At 35.6% G+C, this 16,098-nt stretch overlaps 1 protein-coding gene across 2 annotated transcripts; it reads left to right on the forward strand.

The window, feature by feature from the left end:
- Positions 1 to 13,528, forward strand: Clec9a (C-type lectin domain containing 9A). Of its 2 annotated transcripts, none has more exons than XM_010643563.2 (6): positions 1 to 212; positions 1,954 to 2,034; positions 8,421 to 8,567; positions 10,910 to 11,061; positions 12,221 to 12,342; positions 12,985 to 13,528. In XM_010643563.2, the coding sequence occupies exons 1-6, from the start codon at positions 122 to 124 to the stop codon at positions 13,100 to 13,102; spliced, it is 711 nt and encodes a 236-aa protein (XP_010641865.1). In that variant the 5' UTR covers positions 1 to 121; the 3' UTR covers positions 13,103 to 13,528. The 2 variants fall into 2 exon arrangements, with proteins under 2 accessions (XP_010641865.1, XP_010641866.1); XM_010643564.2 differs by having other exon boundaries at positions 13,060 to 13,528.
- Positions 13,529 to 16,098: the final 2,570 nt, after the last annotated feature.

Below are 16,098 nucleotides of genomic sequence, written 5' to 3' on the forward strand. Positions count from 1 at the left end.
ACGCATTTTCCCACTACTGTGAAAAAGCAGCCAATTTCAGTTCTTTCATCAACCTGCTCGACTTTCTCAACCTGTGTCAACCTCCTGCACCAGCCTGTTCATCCACCAAAGCACCTCAGTCATGCATGAGGAAGAAGTCTACACTGCCCTTCAGTGGGACAGTCCAACGCCACACTCTTCTCAGAAATGTCTTTCCTCCACCAAAATTTCAGGTAACCACTTTTAATTATTAGTTTATGCTTTATTTCTGGCTCTACAAGGAGCCCAGGATGTTCCTTCTAATCTGAGATAACTTGCTTAAAACATGGCAATATACCTGCCTGATACACTAAATGAAATCACGTAGGGGAATAAATAAGGATGAAAAAGGAAAAGAGAGCTGAATTCAACAAATACGTGGTTCGCTTTTTTTATGCCCCAAACACAATTCTTGGATTGAAAAATAAATGAAGAAAAGCATATAATTTAATTTTTTTACTTCTTATATAGAATCTCTGTAAATTATCTTCCTTAGTACTGAACAAAAAACAGGTTAAAACGCAAAATCTCATTGTTCTAGAGCTGTCTTCTATAGTGATCAGTTATGTCTGCATTATTTAATATTTATTTATGTGTTGGTGTAACAAATCACTAGAGATTACGACTTTATTATTTCATAAAACTCACATTGAATTTAATTAGTTTTGAAGTTAATTTTGCTACATTCAAATCAAGTTTTGGGTAGAGTTTTAGAAAAGGATTTACTCCCTTTTACTTGTCTGGAGCTGCATTTATCAGTCTCCTTGGCTTTTGGCCCCTTCCCTCCATCTTCAAATCAAACAGCATAACATCTCTGGCTGTTCTCTGTTTCCAACACTGCACCGCACTGTGCTTCTAATCTCCTGCACCGTCCAGGATAATCTCCCCATGCCTAATCTTTAACTCAGTGACATCCTTAGAACATAGCAAATCATACATTCTTCATATTTTCCTTCTGAAAAATTTGCTAAGAAAATCTGTTCCTTATCCAAAATTATACATTGAATATAAAGTTATGAGCATGGGCTGCATTAAAAGTAAGGAAGACAAAAGTCCAGCCATCAAATACAGAACCGAAAACACTGTGGAGCCTGTCAGTACCAGTGCCCGCCATCACCGAGCAGAGCACACGGCGGCGGCACCGTCCTCTTCAGTGAAGGGCACAACGGCCACTTCAGCAGCCTCTCCCTGACACCGTTTGGGGGATCCTCGGGGGTGATTCCTTTTGGGGGAGAGTCTCCCTCATTCTCAGTGGTGCCAAGTTCATATCCTGCTGATTTAACAGGGGGTGTTACTATATTTGAGGCCTTATATGATTATCAAGCTAGAACTACAGAAGACCTTTCATTTAAGAAGGGGGGAGGACTTCAAATCCTTAACAATATGGAAGGAGACTGGTGGGAAGCGAGAGCAAGCCCAACAGGAAAGAATGGCTGTGTCCCTGGCAATTATGTGGCTCCTGCGGATTCCATTCAGGCAGAAGAATGGTATTTTGGCACAATGGGGAGAAAAGATACAGTTATGAGTGTGAACATACAGTATATATCAATCATGGTCCAGTGAAACTGAGAAGATATGGGAGACCTGACACAGCATTCTTGTTCTCAAAAGTTCAGTGTGGCTCTCTGGCCTGTGATGGTCCCTAAAAATTGTTGAAAAAAATACATACGATTATTAATGACATTGTAACATTCTGTGTAAGGATCAGAGAAGTATACTTCTAAATCTTTTTTTTTATATTTTCCAAATCTGATGGATCCCAAGTTGTAAATCTCATGAGAGTTAAAGCAAAGATTTTTCTTATGCTATTGCAAATTCCTGCCCTTAATAATTCTTCTGTACGGATGCTTGGTGCTAGTTACTTCTATCATTCAATTTTATCTTATTCCACCCAGCCCCTGTCACTCAATTTCATTCTTCTTCTTGTACTTTTAGGATCATGGTGTACTCTGATGGTGATTTCATGTATTTTCTGCATAGGCTTATTATCAACATCTATTTTCTTGGGAATCAAGTGTAAGTATAAAAGACTATCTTCAAAATAATTAACCACATATACACATTATGAACTATATATAGCTTATATGCACTTATACACATCTGTATCATTATACATCTAAAATTTCAGAATTTATAAGTGAATGTAAAAAGTCAATTAAGAACTATCTGAATGATAGTGTTATAAATGGTGTAAAAGGCTTCCTAGATTAAACTAGAGGATATTTATTTGATTTAACCCTGAGGATTTGATAACTTTCATTAATCAATTAAATGCTTTTTAACTCTGTCAGGTCATAGGTCTCTGGGAAAAACAATGCAAAAAATCTTTCTTTCCTTCCTTCTTTTCTGCAAACTTAGGGCTCTGTGCATGCAAAGCGAGTGCTTTATCACTCAGCTACATCCTTGACCCTATTCATTTTGTTCTGAGTCAATTTGTAAGTCACCTCAACAAGCCAAAGCACGCACTGTAGACGGTCTCAGAATACGCTCTTCCATTTCTATATATGTTTTTTCTAAACTTGACTTTTTTTGGTTACTATAATGTACTTTATTTTTCATTAGGTGAAAATCTAAATATTTAAAGAAAACCTGAGAGATTTATTCAGGCTATATTTACCCACACTGCTTTATTCTGCTCAGTACAAATTGGAGAAATGTTGCCATGTCTGATGAGTGCAATTTAATAGTCATAGAGCCTTACATTCCAGAAAAAGAACTGAGAACCTCTCATGTCATTCATATTAGCACTCAGAAAATACACTTAGCAATATAGTGATGAAAGTTAGTGGGGTTTTAAAATTATTTTTCTTTGTGTTGGCAAATCATTTACCTAGTGGCCATCCATTTGGTACAGAGGAAGCTCTCTCTATGAGCTCTGGGGATGGGAGAGGGGAAGGTTCACTCTGTTTCACTAAGCAAAGAAGCCAGGTCCTACAAACATGATGTTGGGAGCTTCATTTTCCTTAGTGTCCTTAGAGAAATGTTTAAGAACTACTACTGACCTCAATCTGTAATTATTACCTTGTCTGCATCAGTGAAGTTTCACAGCCCAAAATGGTTATTACATCTTTCAGGAATTATTCCTTCTCTAATCTCCCTGTATTTATTTTTTATATTTTAAACAAATTCCAGTCCATTTTTAGAGATGTTCATGGATTGAATATACATTTGTAAGACTCTGAAAAAATGAATTAAAAAAGACTAAATAGATAAGTCCACTAGCTTCTGATAATCCAGTTTATTCTGTAAAATCTGAGGACTTTTAATGAAATATTGACAGGCTCTTGTGTGACTCTACTGTGTAGGAGTTGATCTCATATTTCATTTATCAAAGGCTACAGTTTAAATAAATGTTATATCTACATAATGAACTTTGGTGTTCATTATATACATTAAGAATATAAATGAAGGGGCCGAGGATTTAGCTCAGCAGTTCAGTGGCCTGCCTTGCAAGCGCAAGGACCCGAGTTCAATCCCCGGTACCAAAAAAAAAAAAAAAAAAAAAAAAAAAGTAAATTTAATTATAAAAAACATTTTTCATTAAAAACAAAATTAACTGGGGACACAGCATCTTGAATCTGCACTGTCAAATGAATGGAATATATAAACATAAATCTACACTCTTCAGTTGTAACTATGAGATAGCAAAATATCCTACAATACATGCTAAGCATGTTTATATAATACATTCTTCCTTTTCATGTCCTCAATAATGCTTCTTGTCTAGTATAGACATAACTTTGTTTTTTTTATGTGTGTTGTACATGAAAGTTGTTTAGATAAACCATGGCAATCATGTTGCTAAGAAACGCTGAATTTTCTTAAATGATATTATTCTTTCTTAAATGATTTATCACAGCAGCACTATTTTTGGAAATCTCTACTATAGAAAACTTGTACAATGAGAAAAAAACAAAAAAAGGATTGGAAAAAAATAGCAGCATTGGTAAGAAACCATTTAAAGAATTAATTGTACATCACACAACAATGACATGGAAATATCTTTATGGTAACTTAAGTGACATTCAAAATAATATATCCATATCACCATAGTTTCAACAGTTTGGTTTAAAAAGAATAATTTTTTGAATTTATACAAAATACTAACTTATTTATAAGAAATAAATAAAAGTGACCCAGAAAGAACAAACCAGATGACAATGGAGAAAATAAGTTATTTTTGTTTACTTGTAATTTTTAAATGCTTCAGTCCCATGGATGTAGGACTAAAATATTTTTAACTCACAAAATAAAAATGGCATGGAAAAAGTTACTTTGATTAATATGAGGAGAAGCTAACTAGAAAATAGTGTGTTTAAGACTCAGTACTTTCTGGAAAATTCTTATAAATGGAAGTTTTCCTTTTGTGTTTTCTTAATAGCTATAGATGTGTAATAGCTCTAAATGTATAACATAGAAATGTAAAATTATTTTTCCTTTGGCTTTTGTTCAAATTTAGTAGCTTTTATTTTTTTGTTGTTATCAATATTTTGATTTGCCATTTCTCCTCATACATGCTTAGAGTAATGGATTTTTTTTAAGTAGGACCAGTTACTGCAAAGAAACAGTTGTGCTAAGCAAAAAGTAGCTCACTCTCTTCAAATATCTCTTCTGCTAAATAAGTAATTGCTTTTCTCTGCTGATTATAGATTATGTAATAGCCAGTAGATCTTGAGATATTAAAATCACATTCAATTTTAATAGGTATTCCATTTGACTAATATTCTGTTTTAATAATGTATTTTTACTACAAAGAAATTATAAATATTTGAAAAGACAGATATCTTTTTTTTTTTTTTTGGTACTGGGGATCGAACTTGGGATCTTGTGCTTGCGAGGCAGGCAGCAGAACCACAGAGCTAAATCCCTGGTCCTAGATATACTTATTTTGTTGAAAAAAAAAATATATATATATATCACAGTAACCCATAAATACATACAATCTTTATGTTGTTAATTAAAAATCAAACTAGATATAAAAAAAGAATATGATACTTTGTAATTAGCATGTTCTGTCAAAAATTATTATTCCCCTTTTCCTCAAATTGTATAAATTTACTAGCATTCCATTAATATGCATATCATTATGGTGTATTTTAAAAGTAGATATATAAAGAAAAAATGTTGCTTTAATGTTTTTCATAAAAACTTCCAATGTAAGAAAAATATCAAAATTTGTATTTAAATTATTTATTCATTTATATATGTATAATTTCTATATATACATTTTGTTTTACAAAATTGGGACCTATTTCAGACAAAAGATGGTGAATTAAAACCTATTTTACAAAATGCTAAGTAAGAACTGTTTTATGTTGTATGAAAATGGAATTTATATATGTGGTAATAGGAGGAACTGGTAAAGTTAATCATACAGAAAAATATAATGCATTAATTTAAAGAAATCTTGTAGAAATTGGATGTGGTTAATGAAATATTTTCCTATAAAATAGTAGACTAAAAAGTCATTTGTAAAAAAATAACTTTTCTAAATCCTATATGTAAAATAGATGTACATATGAATATATTTGATAAGCATATATAAAGGGATTTCAATGGATTTAAACTAAGTAGTAATGATCAATACAGTGGTACCTTGGTTCATAAATGTATGGGAACAATTTGATTCCCAAACAAGTGTTTGGCAAAATTTTGTTTTGTTTGCAAACTTTGCATCCAGTGACAAATATAACCACAGCCATCTTCCCTGCACAAACGTAGACGTGGCCATCTTGTCCAAAATTGTGGAACAAAGTAAGTTCATGAACCAAGGTACCACTGTATGTGAATAATTTGCGAGTTAACTAGACTTAACTTTTACTTTTATTATTTTGCTTTTCTGGTTCTTCTATCATATTACTTACTCTATTTTTCTTTTTCAAAAGCTCTGAGTGGACGCAGTGGGGCACTCCGGTAATGTCAGCTATTTGGGAGGCTGGAGCAGAAGGACTGAAAGTTGGAGGCCAACCTGGCCAACTTAGCAAGGCTTTGTCTCAAAATGAACAAAATGGGCTGGGAATGTAACTTAGTGGTAAAGCACTTGCCTTGTACATATGAGGCAAGGGCCCTACACTAAAGGAAGAAAAAACTCTATAATGTAAAATGTTTTCTAAAACATCGGGGGGGGTTGCATATATTTTTATTGTTCATTTCATTTCCATTTGTCCAATTCATCCATTAGATATAATATAGATTATCATAAAATAATTATGCCTGTTACATTTCTATAGGTAATTACATTGTTTAGTTTTCTCTATTGAAAGTTAGTTACAACCTCATCACCAATATAGGTGAACTATTTCGCTTCCCATTTAGGAAGAAACTCAAATCAGAAGTGTTATTTCCCTGTCTCCAAATTTGTTACAGTTTCATGCAGAACCAGAGGGCAAAGAGCAAAAATCAAAGCAGCCATACTTCCTTAAGAAAAAGCTAATCTAAAAAATTTTGAATCAAAATTTAAACTTTTAAAACTATATTTAATGTTTCTAAAAGGTAGGATATTATATTTTAGTCTCTAAATGTGCAATACCAGTAGAAGATGAATAATATGATTTTCCTACTCTGACCTCTGGACAGGTCTGAACCTTTCTAAGAAGTGAAGAAAACAATCCTCTCAGCTAACAAAATTTGGATAAGCCAGGCGACCCCACTTGCTTTCTGTAGTCCAGGGTTATGAGTCAATCAGAACAGGCGGCAAAGTAATTCAGTGTTCTGCTATGTATGCTGACTTGACCAGAAGGTGGGAAGGAGCAAAGCACTGATACAAATTGTGTTCTTCTACACATAAATTATATTCTTCCCTTTCAGGACAATATTCTCTACTGAATGTGCTTACAAAAGTATAACCTCGCATACAAAGCATTTTCTATGAATGACTTAGAAAATATTGGATCTATGTGTAAATTATCACAAAAACAAAAACAAAATCCTGGGGAAATGTAAATGGCTCACTTCATACAAAAACCTGCCTTCTCGGTCCTTAAGGGTATCAACAGTACCAAATAAGAGTTGGTCATTAAAGGAGACTCACAGAACCGAAAAAGACAGTCCTTACACACCTGGTTTTCAAGATAAGGATGTAATTTAACAACCGCATTTAATAAAGACACTGTTTGACAAAGTCCATCTCAGTAGCAGGGCTCTGTGCCCTTCTTCTCAGCCTTTTCAGGAGATGTTCTATCTTAGACTGGGAATCACTGCCAAGTACATAGGGTACCATGATGCAGCAGAGCCCCAAATAGAGCATCACTGGGGATTTTTATATTTTTCTGATCAGAGTCAAAATTTTGCTGAGGCAAGGTAACCCACCTTGACAGCAGAATTCTCTGAGGGTCTTATTATTACCAGGAACAACCATCTATCATATTGTCATCAGGAAACAATGCTGGCATGCTAGTGTAACCCAGCCCCTAAATTCTCACCACTGTGGTTACAAAGCTACACTGTTTACCCGGGTGTCTCATGCTTTGTTTGGAAGCTAGGGCCGTGTGCAATTCCCGAAACCCTGCTTGGGCCGATTCTAGCTTGGCTGAAATTAATTATCACAGCACAATGCAACAATAAGGAAGAGACTAGAAGCTCAATGGTGAGAAATTCCGAAAGGTGCAGTCATATACTTTATAACAAATAAAATACACCTGCCTCAATATGTGAAGAGAATTTCAACCTCAAACAAGAAGATAACCACAGATTCAGGTGACATTGAGTTTTCTACTGTGCAACAGTATATTTGGAGGGTGATTTGGAAATATGTAACACAATTTAACTGCATACTCTGAAATCACAACTCGTTTTAAAAATATACTTGCACATGCGTGCAATATGTAAAGACGGATTCTTTACGCACTCATTTTTGGAATACAAAAACATTACAAATAATCCAAAGGCAACAGAGAAGTTTGTAGGAAATCATGATACATCCATACAGTGGGATCCTATCCTGTATGGTTATAGTGGAGGAAGGAAAGAAAGCCCCGAAGGTACTGATGTGGAACTAACCAAAATATATTTTAAGTAATAAGTGGTTCAGCGCTACACAAACTCGTTGTTACTGTCTGTGTAAAGGGAGGAGAGAGAGAGAGAGAGAGAGAGAGAGAGAGAGAGAGAGAGAGCGAGCTTTTTATTCCTTGGCTTATAAAATTAAAATTATCTTTGGGGGGGAAAATGTAAAAATTGGTAAACCACTCTGCTCTGGGGAAAGAAGCCAGATGAAGAAAGCAGCAGGAATGATGGAGGCTTTTCGCCCTGCATTGTTTCTAGCATTTGATCTTAGTGTAAATTTTAAATAAAACCCTAAATAATGCAAATTTGGATCTCAAAGATAATCAGTAGTCTTTTCCTTCATCTGTGTTGAAAGATTACTTTGTTCCCAGATTTCTTAAGGACAGCATTACTGTCGTTAGTGTTCCAGGCGACCACCACCATAATGAAGCAAAAAGAAAAACTCATCCAGCAGGACAGAGAGCTGTCGAACTGCACACAGTGGGAGAAAAAACATGTACTGCAGAAGAAATATTGCCAAAACTTACCGCAAAGCTTTAACAGTTCAGGTAATTAATAGAATATCAGTTTTCACCACGGAGCTCTAAACACACACACCAATTCTTCAGAAGAAACAAACACCACGTGTTTCGTTCTCTGAAAAATTTTTAGTCAGGGTTCTATAGTAGGGAGGCATAGTATCAATCACTCTTCAGTCCTTCTCATACTTTTAAGCAGTGTGTGGAAAACACTGAAGTTTCAAAAAAGTAAAGCCAAACAAGAAGTAATGTGAAATGCCAGGGTGAAACGTGTGTGAAGTAAAATTGTAAAAGTAACATTTTATTTTATCTAGTCACTCAAATTGTAAGTGTATCTTTAATTCTAACTCCAAGTTCCCCACAATATTTAATTTAGTTATTACTTGAAATTCAAATTTAGATAATGGTTTGAGCAGAAAGATAATTGTGAAATAAGAATAAAATCATAACCACATGCAATATTGAACTCTTTCAAAAGCATCTATAAAGTTAGAATTCTAAGGTTAGAATTCCCTGTAATGGAAAAGATGGAAATAAAGTGCTTGTAGATGGGGAGGGGAGGAGGGGGTGAAGGGAGGGCAGGGACAAGGGGAAAAAATGAGAACCAAGACCTGTCACGCAGAGGTACAAGATCCCAACAATGAATGTAACTGTACTGTATCTCTAAAATGTACCACTAAACTCAATTAAAGCTGAAAAAAAATCCCTATAATGATCATTTAAATGACGTAGTTGCCAAGGAGAGGTACAAAATATCTACCATAGTTACCTCTGACTGAAAATTAATTAAGTACTTGTTCTAAGAATCACTGTGTTCTCCACGGTGTTTAGAATGTATACAAGCTGCTGCAAGCATGAGTCAGGCCCTTCTCAGAGCCCTCAGCCTTGAATGCCAAGACAGTACCCATTTTGGAGACCTACGATTCCAACATGTTCTCCACCCCTTCAAATACCATTCTCAACGCTACCTAACTTATAACTTTCACAACGTTTAGGGAACTGATTAGCATTGGTTCCGACCAAGAAATACTGAAAAGCCTTAAAGAACTCAACATCTGGGCAGTGGAAAGTGCAAACGAACTACCTCGCCCTACATAGAGGGCCCCTTTCCAAAGACTACAGCTCTGGATCTTCCAGTATCTTTCCCCTCTATGAACTGTGTCGCCCCCTCTTGGTCAGATCTTGCTGGTTTGTTCTTTTCTGTGCAGTTAGCCTTTTTTCTCTTGTGAATAATTTTATTTTAAAACAAGGTCCTTAAAACTTATTAAATATTAATGCATCTTAATTTTATCGAAGTCAAAAATAAGCACATTGTTCTTTTTTTAATTATTTACTCTTTACTAGTATGTGTTCATAATACATGTTTTCATTTATCACGGGGAGCTGGTACACGTAAATAACACATCTTCATTCCTTTTTTATTCCCTCCCCCTGTTATTTCTCTCTGCTCCAACTCTTGGTCCTCTTCCCATTTGCAAAAGCTCTATTTTTATTTAGTTTGGTTCTTTTAGTTTTACCATTCTCTTTCCTTCACCCCCTTCACCTCCTCCTCCACCCACTTCTTGTCTCCCTTCCCATTTGTAAAAGATCACCTTACTTCCTCTTATCTATCTTTTATTTTGCTTTTTATTTATATGTTGGGTTTCTCATATCAGAAAAAAACATACAATATTTAAGCTTGTGTGTCTAATTTACTTAATAATATGGACTCAGGGTACATCAGTTTACCAAGAATGCCTCCAGTTTATCCTTAAATGTGGCAGAGTAATACTCCAATGTCTATAACTACTACACTTTCTTTATTCATTCATCTGTTGATAGGCCATTTTCAAAACTTAATTTTTCTAAATTGTGTTGGCATAAACATGAGTATCCATAATATGATGACTTTAACTCTTTTAGGAAAATATCCAGAAGGGGAAAACCTGGCTCAAATGGAATTTGTTTTAGTTTTGTGAGGATTCTCGCGATATTTGGCTTACTATTCAACCCACCTAATCATTCAGCACATTTCCAGCTAAATTAGGGTAATAAGATTAATAGGAATGAAACAGTAAGACAAGACTTTAAATAATGTAAATTCAAAGAAAGGAAAGATGGATAAAAGTTGAAAACTCAGATCTTTTTTATATAAAAGATGACAAATTTGGATAAAAACAACTCCAAATCAATTCTAACTTGAACCACCTTTTATGGCAGGTGAGAATTGTATAAATTGCTTTGTGTTCTTCCTCAGAGAAGCTGGAATTGATAAGTACTGTACCATGGGGAGAGTGAGAATATTGTTAGAATATTGAGCACAATTATTCTAGGGAGATATGCTACTAATATTTTACAGTGATGATAATAAAGTAAAATATTTATGTTCAAAGCCCGTAACTGTGGACCTTGTCCACACAACTGGATTCAGAATGGGGGAAGTTGTTACTATGTTTTTGAAACCTGGAAAATTTGGCACTCTGGTAAAGAGAACTGTTTGGAGGAAGGCTCCCGGCTTCTACAAATAGACAGCAAAGAAGAAATGGTAAGTGCTGTTTAATGGCTTTTTTCTGAAAATGCCATTTTTTTATTAGAAGAAAGCATAGATTCTCATAAGATGGAATTCCTTATTATTCTACAACAGTAGTATATTTACTAAAATCAAGGTTTAGAGGACACAAGGTAAAAAGAATGGATTATTTTCCTTTTAGTGGGAGAAACAAAAACAGCTCAGGTTTCCAGAAATCAAGAATATGTTGGGTCTATGTGCTAAAAAGGGAGAGGGAGTAAGAGAAATATTATTCTCTGACACTGTCATCTACCTCAAGCTATACCACATGATAATTGTATGTATGTTTTCAAATGTATAACTTTACAAATTGTAGGCAAATATAGTAATTTGTAATGATTGTAATTAGGAAGGAAAACGTAAAAATTTAAGTGATGTTATGAAGTTAACAGGTCCATAAGTATTTGATAAATAAAATATTTAATTGGTATTAAACCTAGTTTACCAATATTGTAACAAGTGAACAATACAACGGTTCTCTGAAATCATTCTACCAATAAATATGGTAGACCAGAATGCACAGTTGCACATTTCTGACCATATGAAGAATTTGTAGCTTTTATATTCAGTAATTAGTTCATTTCTAAAAGAGTAATGGGAAAACAATCTGTTAAGGACTTGCAATAAACCAGGAAGACTTGAGCTACATTTTTATAATTATGGGCTCAAAAAATTTTTTTCTTTGCAAATTTGATGATAAAAGTTAAAAATGTTTCTTCAAATAATATGTTTATACTTAAATTTCCCCTGTAATCTCCTGAACTATTTCCCCATTGAAGCACATCAGGAAAGAGTGATATTTGTGATGTGGGATATTTTTACTTCTGATAAAGAAAGAACAGTGTAACTTATTCTTTTCATATGTATTATCTGTTGGACTCTGGATCTCTCTGGCTCTGTTAAAAACTATTTTAATACCAGAGTCCTTTATTTTCCATAGTAATTAACACCATGTTGATCCTACTGCAACAGAAAAAAAGTCTATAAAATATATCCCCACTTTTTTAACATCCTCTCTTTCTCCAGCATTTAAGTTCCCACTAATTTCTGGCTAGCAAAATTTCCGGCTTTATATTTCAGACTGGTCTCATTCATTGTTTCTTTAAATTCACAATTCAGGGTTTGTTTCTTACAGGATTTTGTCAGCAGAAGCTTGCAGAAAGTCAAAGCCAACACTGATTACTGGGTGGGAGCTTCCTGGGATGGACCCCCTGGACCATGGCTTTGGCAGGATGGCTCTGCTCCTCCTCCTGACCTGTAAGTCTCTAAAGGAGATGTTATGAGGAAATTCAGAAAAATGAAAGAATTCAGAAGTTTACTTTATTATCTACCTTGGATTTCTGCTGGGAGGTATAGCAACATGATAATTTTACAGGCTCCTATCTGGAATTAATGCTAATACAACAGAAAGGGTGCATCACAGTATCTAAGTCTTCCCTCAATTCTCTCTTACTGTTATCCTCTGGAAAGTTCACACCAAAGTGTGAGGGTCTGAGTGAACAATATAATATAACTTTGAACTTCATGCTTTGTATCACCTAATGCTTAGAGTCCACTAAAACAGAGATTGTAATAATTATTAAATTTCCACGCTAAGCTTGTCAGCTAAAACTAAAAAAGCTAATGAGCAGAATCAAATGAATTAAGAGTTGGGAGAGATATTTGTATCTATATATCTACTGCTGTTTACATGTCTCTTGCTTGCCTCATAAGCTACTTGTTATGTTAACATATTTTTTATTGAGACAAATAGCTATTATTGAACAAAGAAGGTAAAATCATAGGAAGGTGCTATATGAAGACAAAATAAAACAAAACAAGAAGCATCTCTCAGGAGTCTCCTGCAGGAACATCACTATCCCCTTGACTCTGACCTCAGACTCTGACTTACTTTTCCAGGTTGCCAATAACAAGACCCCAATCAATTAACCAGGTCTGCGCATACCTGAGAAATAATTCCCTTTTCTCTGCTAGTTGTACCAGTTGGAAATACTTCATCTGTGAGAAGGATGCATGAAGATCCTCCATCTGAAAGCAGTTGTTCACAGTTGGCCTTTGTTTTGCATTGGTACTTAGAACAAGCACTTGGAAAATCTGCCACAAATAATCATACATCAAATACAGAAGAAAACTAGAATAGTGAGAGCTCTGAAGCCAGCTCTCTGGGACTCAAAAGATACCTTAATATTTGGTAATATTTGTCAGTACTTGCCAGATTTCAATTGACATAGTTCAAATTGCCAAGAACAAAATTGATTTCATGTTTCAAAGGACCAATCCTGCTACACCAAGAACAATGTAAGGAATATAGCTAATTTCCCTCTCTCTCTCTCTCTCTCTCTCTATGTCTCTCTCTCTCTCTCTCTTTCTCTCTCTCGTGTGTATCAGGAATTAAACTTGGACCCTTGCGCTTGAAAGGCAGGCGGTGGAACCACTGAGCTAAATCCCCAGCCTATTTTTCCCTTCTTTTTCAAAGCTAGAGGAACTATAAATGCAATACAGAAATCTATATGTCCCTGGGGAAGGTGATACATTTATAGCATTTATGATTTTTAATAAATAAGTTAATAAAGTATGCCTTCTAAACGTACTGCCTGCCAGATCTTTCTCTGTGTGTTCTAAACTTCAAAGCGGTATATTATTGGACTGACAGAACGAGAGGTCAGAGATAGGGATTTCCAAACCGCGAAGGTTTGTGTCTACAGTCTCAAAAGGCACCCTGTTCAGAACACAACTTCTAACACATCATAGAAGTGGAAAAGCTAGTCAGGACACCACTACCAGTGTGTCCGTCAGTAAAGGACATCTGTGAGCGTCCTTCTCTCCCTCACTGGCCATCCCTGCCACTCACAAGCCGAGGGACCTCCAGAGTTAACAGCCCAGCTCGCTTAGCTGCATTTCTCACTGCCCCTCAGTGTAAAACAATAATAGTATCTATTTCAGAATTTGTCTGATGATTAACTCGGAAACATACATAAGCTATCGAGATGATGTTTCCTGTCGAGTTGGTCACTACACGGGTGCCTCAGTTATCACCTGGAGTAAATCTCGAATCCTCTGCCTGCATCGAGCTTGGCCACCCCTCCCTATTCCTGTTTATGTGGCAGGGTTCCTGAGAAGGTAACGTTTTTATGGCAATTGTCAGCAATCTGTTTTAAAGCTAGTGAATCCTCCTCAAATAAATCCTTCAACTGCTTTCAACTTCCTCAATCTGTAGGTTCTTTAAAACATTCATTCTAAGAGACAGTTGCCATGGAAGTATTTTATCATCTACAGGAAGGAAAATTCACTAATTAGTGTTGTCTTTTCCACTATATGCGGTAAGTCGAGCAACACCTCAGCACACAGGGTGTCCTCAATAGATATTTGCTAAATTCAATGTAACTTTATTTAATCCTTCATTTCTCACAAGATGTAGCTGAGATACATGTTTTCCTTCCTTGAAGGCACTATTTATATAAATATAAAACCAAATTCAATAAGGCAGCAGATTATTTAAATGAAATAAAATTATCTTCTTGCCTAGATGTCTTTTTACCATAGGTAAAGTCCTGTAAGAATGGGAAGAAGATGCTTTTGTTTTTTCTTTATTTACCTTACTTACACCTGGAGTTTAAATGATGAGTAGAAGCAAAACAAGTTTCTCTAGTTTTCTTCGTTCCTTACCAAGTGAAACAGCCCCCTTGCAAAAACAAAGTAGTGTAAGTTGTCTCCTGTCGCAGCTGGCAGCTGGCAGCTAAATATAATAACTTGGAATAAAGGAGGGAACAATAGCCATTTTCGGTGGTAAAGACTGTTTGTCAAAGTATCCTCATGGAGCTATGTTTAGAGAAAGGATAGGAAGCCTTTATAATTCTTCTTAGGAAAAGTACAAGGAAACGAAAGGCAAGCAAACATCCTCCATCTGATGTTATCCTGCCAGCACACAATGCAGTATTTACAAGGTAGCAGTTTATCTACAACGCCCCTGCTAGAAACTCCTACAAATTTCCTCAGCAACAAAGCTGCTTCCATACAGATGGTATGGATAGGACAGTTTCCCCTGCAGATTGCTTTTGTCCCAGGATACCAACATTTTTTAAAGGCAGTTAGCACTGAGATAACCAGTTTTATATCCCACTGAGTATTTTTGATCAGTCGCATTGAATTTTAAGTGAGCTTTAAGAAAATAAATGAAAAAATAACTGTCCCACGTGAGTAAAGAGGCTCTTATGGGTAACAACTTTAGAATAAGAGGGTAAAAATACGTGTTAGTCTGAAAATCTGTTTGTACACGTCTTGCACAAAAGTCACGTGCACTGTAGATAACCTTGTGCTCCTTGCGCCTCCTTCAATACTTCCCAGAATCCCAGAATTCTGTGGAGGATTTGATTCCCAAACCCTAAGCCTGGCCGGAAAACAGCCCGATAAACTCTTGTACGTGGTCCACAGTCTGCTCACATCCCGCAAATAAAAGTTTATTACCTATCTTGTACTTCCTGCTGTTCCGGGCTCACGACATGCTTCCTGTTGATAAGTTCCAGAGCCGGTTTAATATCCTCAGGAAGAGAAAGGGTTCGCTGTGTACTCTGGGGAACCCAGCTCCACCAGGAAAGGCCTGTTCCTCACGTGACTCGTCCTGCACTTTCTTCAGAATCATTCACACACAGAAAAACCTCCAAGAGAAAGTCTTCCGATGCCCCAGAATCCCCCATTCATGGTTTCCACCTGATTCTCAACTGCAAATTCCTCTCAGCGCATTAGATTTTCCATTCATTTTATGATTATTTCCTATATTTAAAATTTTAAAAGTAGGTGAAAATGCATCATACCCTGTTTCTGTCCTTTTGAAATGTTTGCTTGTAATTCTATTAATATTGGGAGTTTTACAAAGGGGATTATGAGCAAATATGAAACTCAAGAAAAGAATGTCTCATAAATGCTTTTTTTTTTTTCTTCTTGCCATCTAAAATGATATTTTCCATTTGGTCCCAGATTTGGTGTGCTATTGACCATGCCCTCTCTAGGCAACTG

Source organism: Fukomys damarensis, unplaced genomic scaffold (assembly GCF_012274545.1).
Source record: "Fukomys damarensis isolate Sample0158 unplaced genomic scaffold, DMR_v1.0_HiC HiC_scaffold_19, whole genome shotgun sequence".
NCBI classification, from domain to species: Eukaryota; Metazoa; Chordata; class Mammalia; order Rodentia; family Bathyergidae; genus Fukomys; species Fukomys damarensis.

Bases quoted from the DNA above. Each gene is read 5' to 3' on its own strand.
- Clec9a (XM_010643563.2), top strand. From the start codon at position 122: ATGCATGAGGAAGAAGTCTACACTGCCCTTCAGTGGGACAGTCCAACG. The intron at 8,568-10,909 runs GTAATTAATAGA...TTATGTTCAAAG, and splicing joins GCAAAGCTTTAACAGTTCAG to CCCGTAACTGTGGACCTTGT. The intron at 11,062-12,220 runs GTAAGTGCTGTT...TGTTTCTTACAG, and splicing joins TAGACAGCAAAGAAGAAATG to GATTTTGTCAGCAGAAGCTT.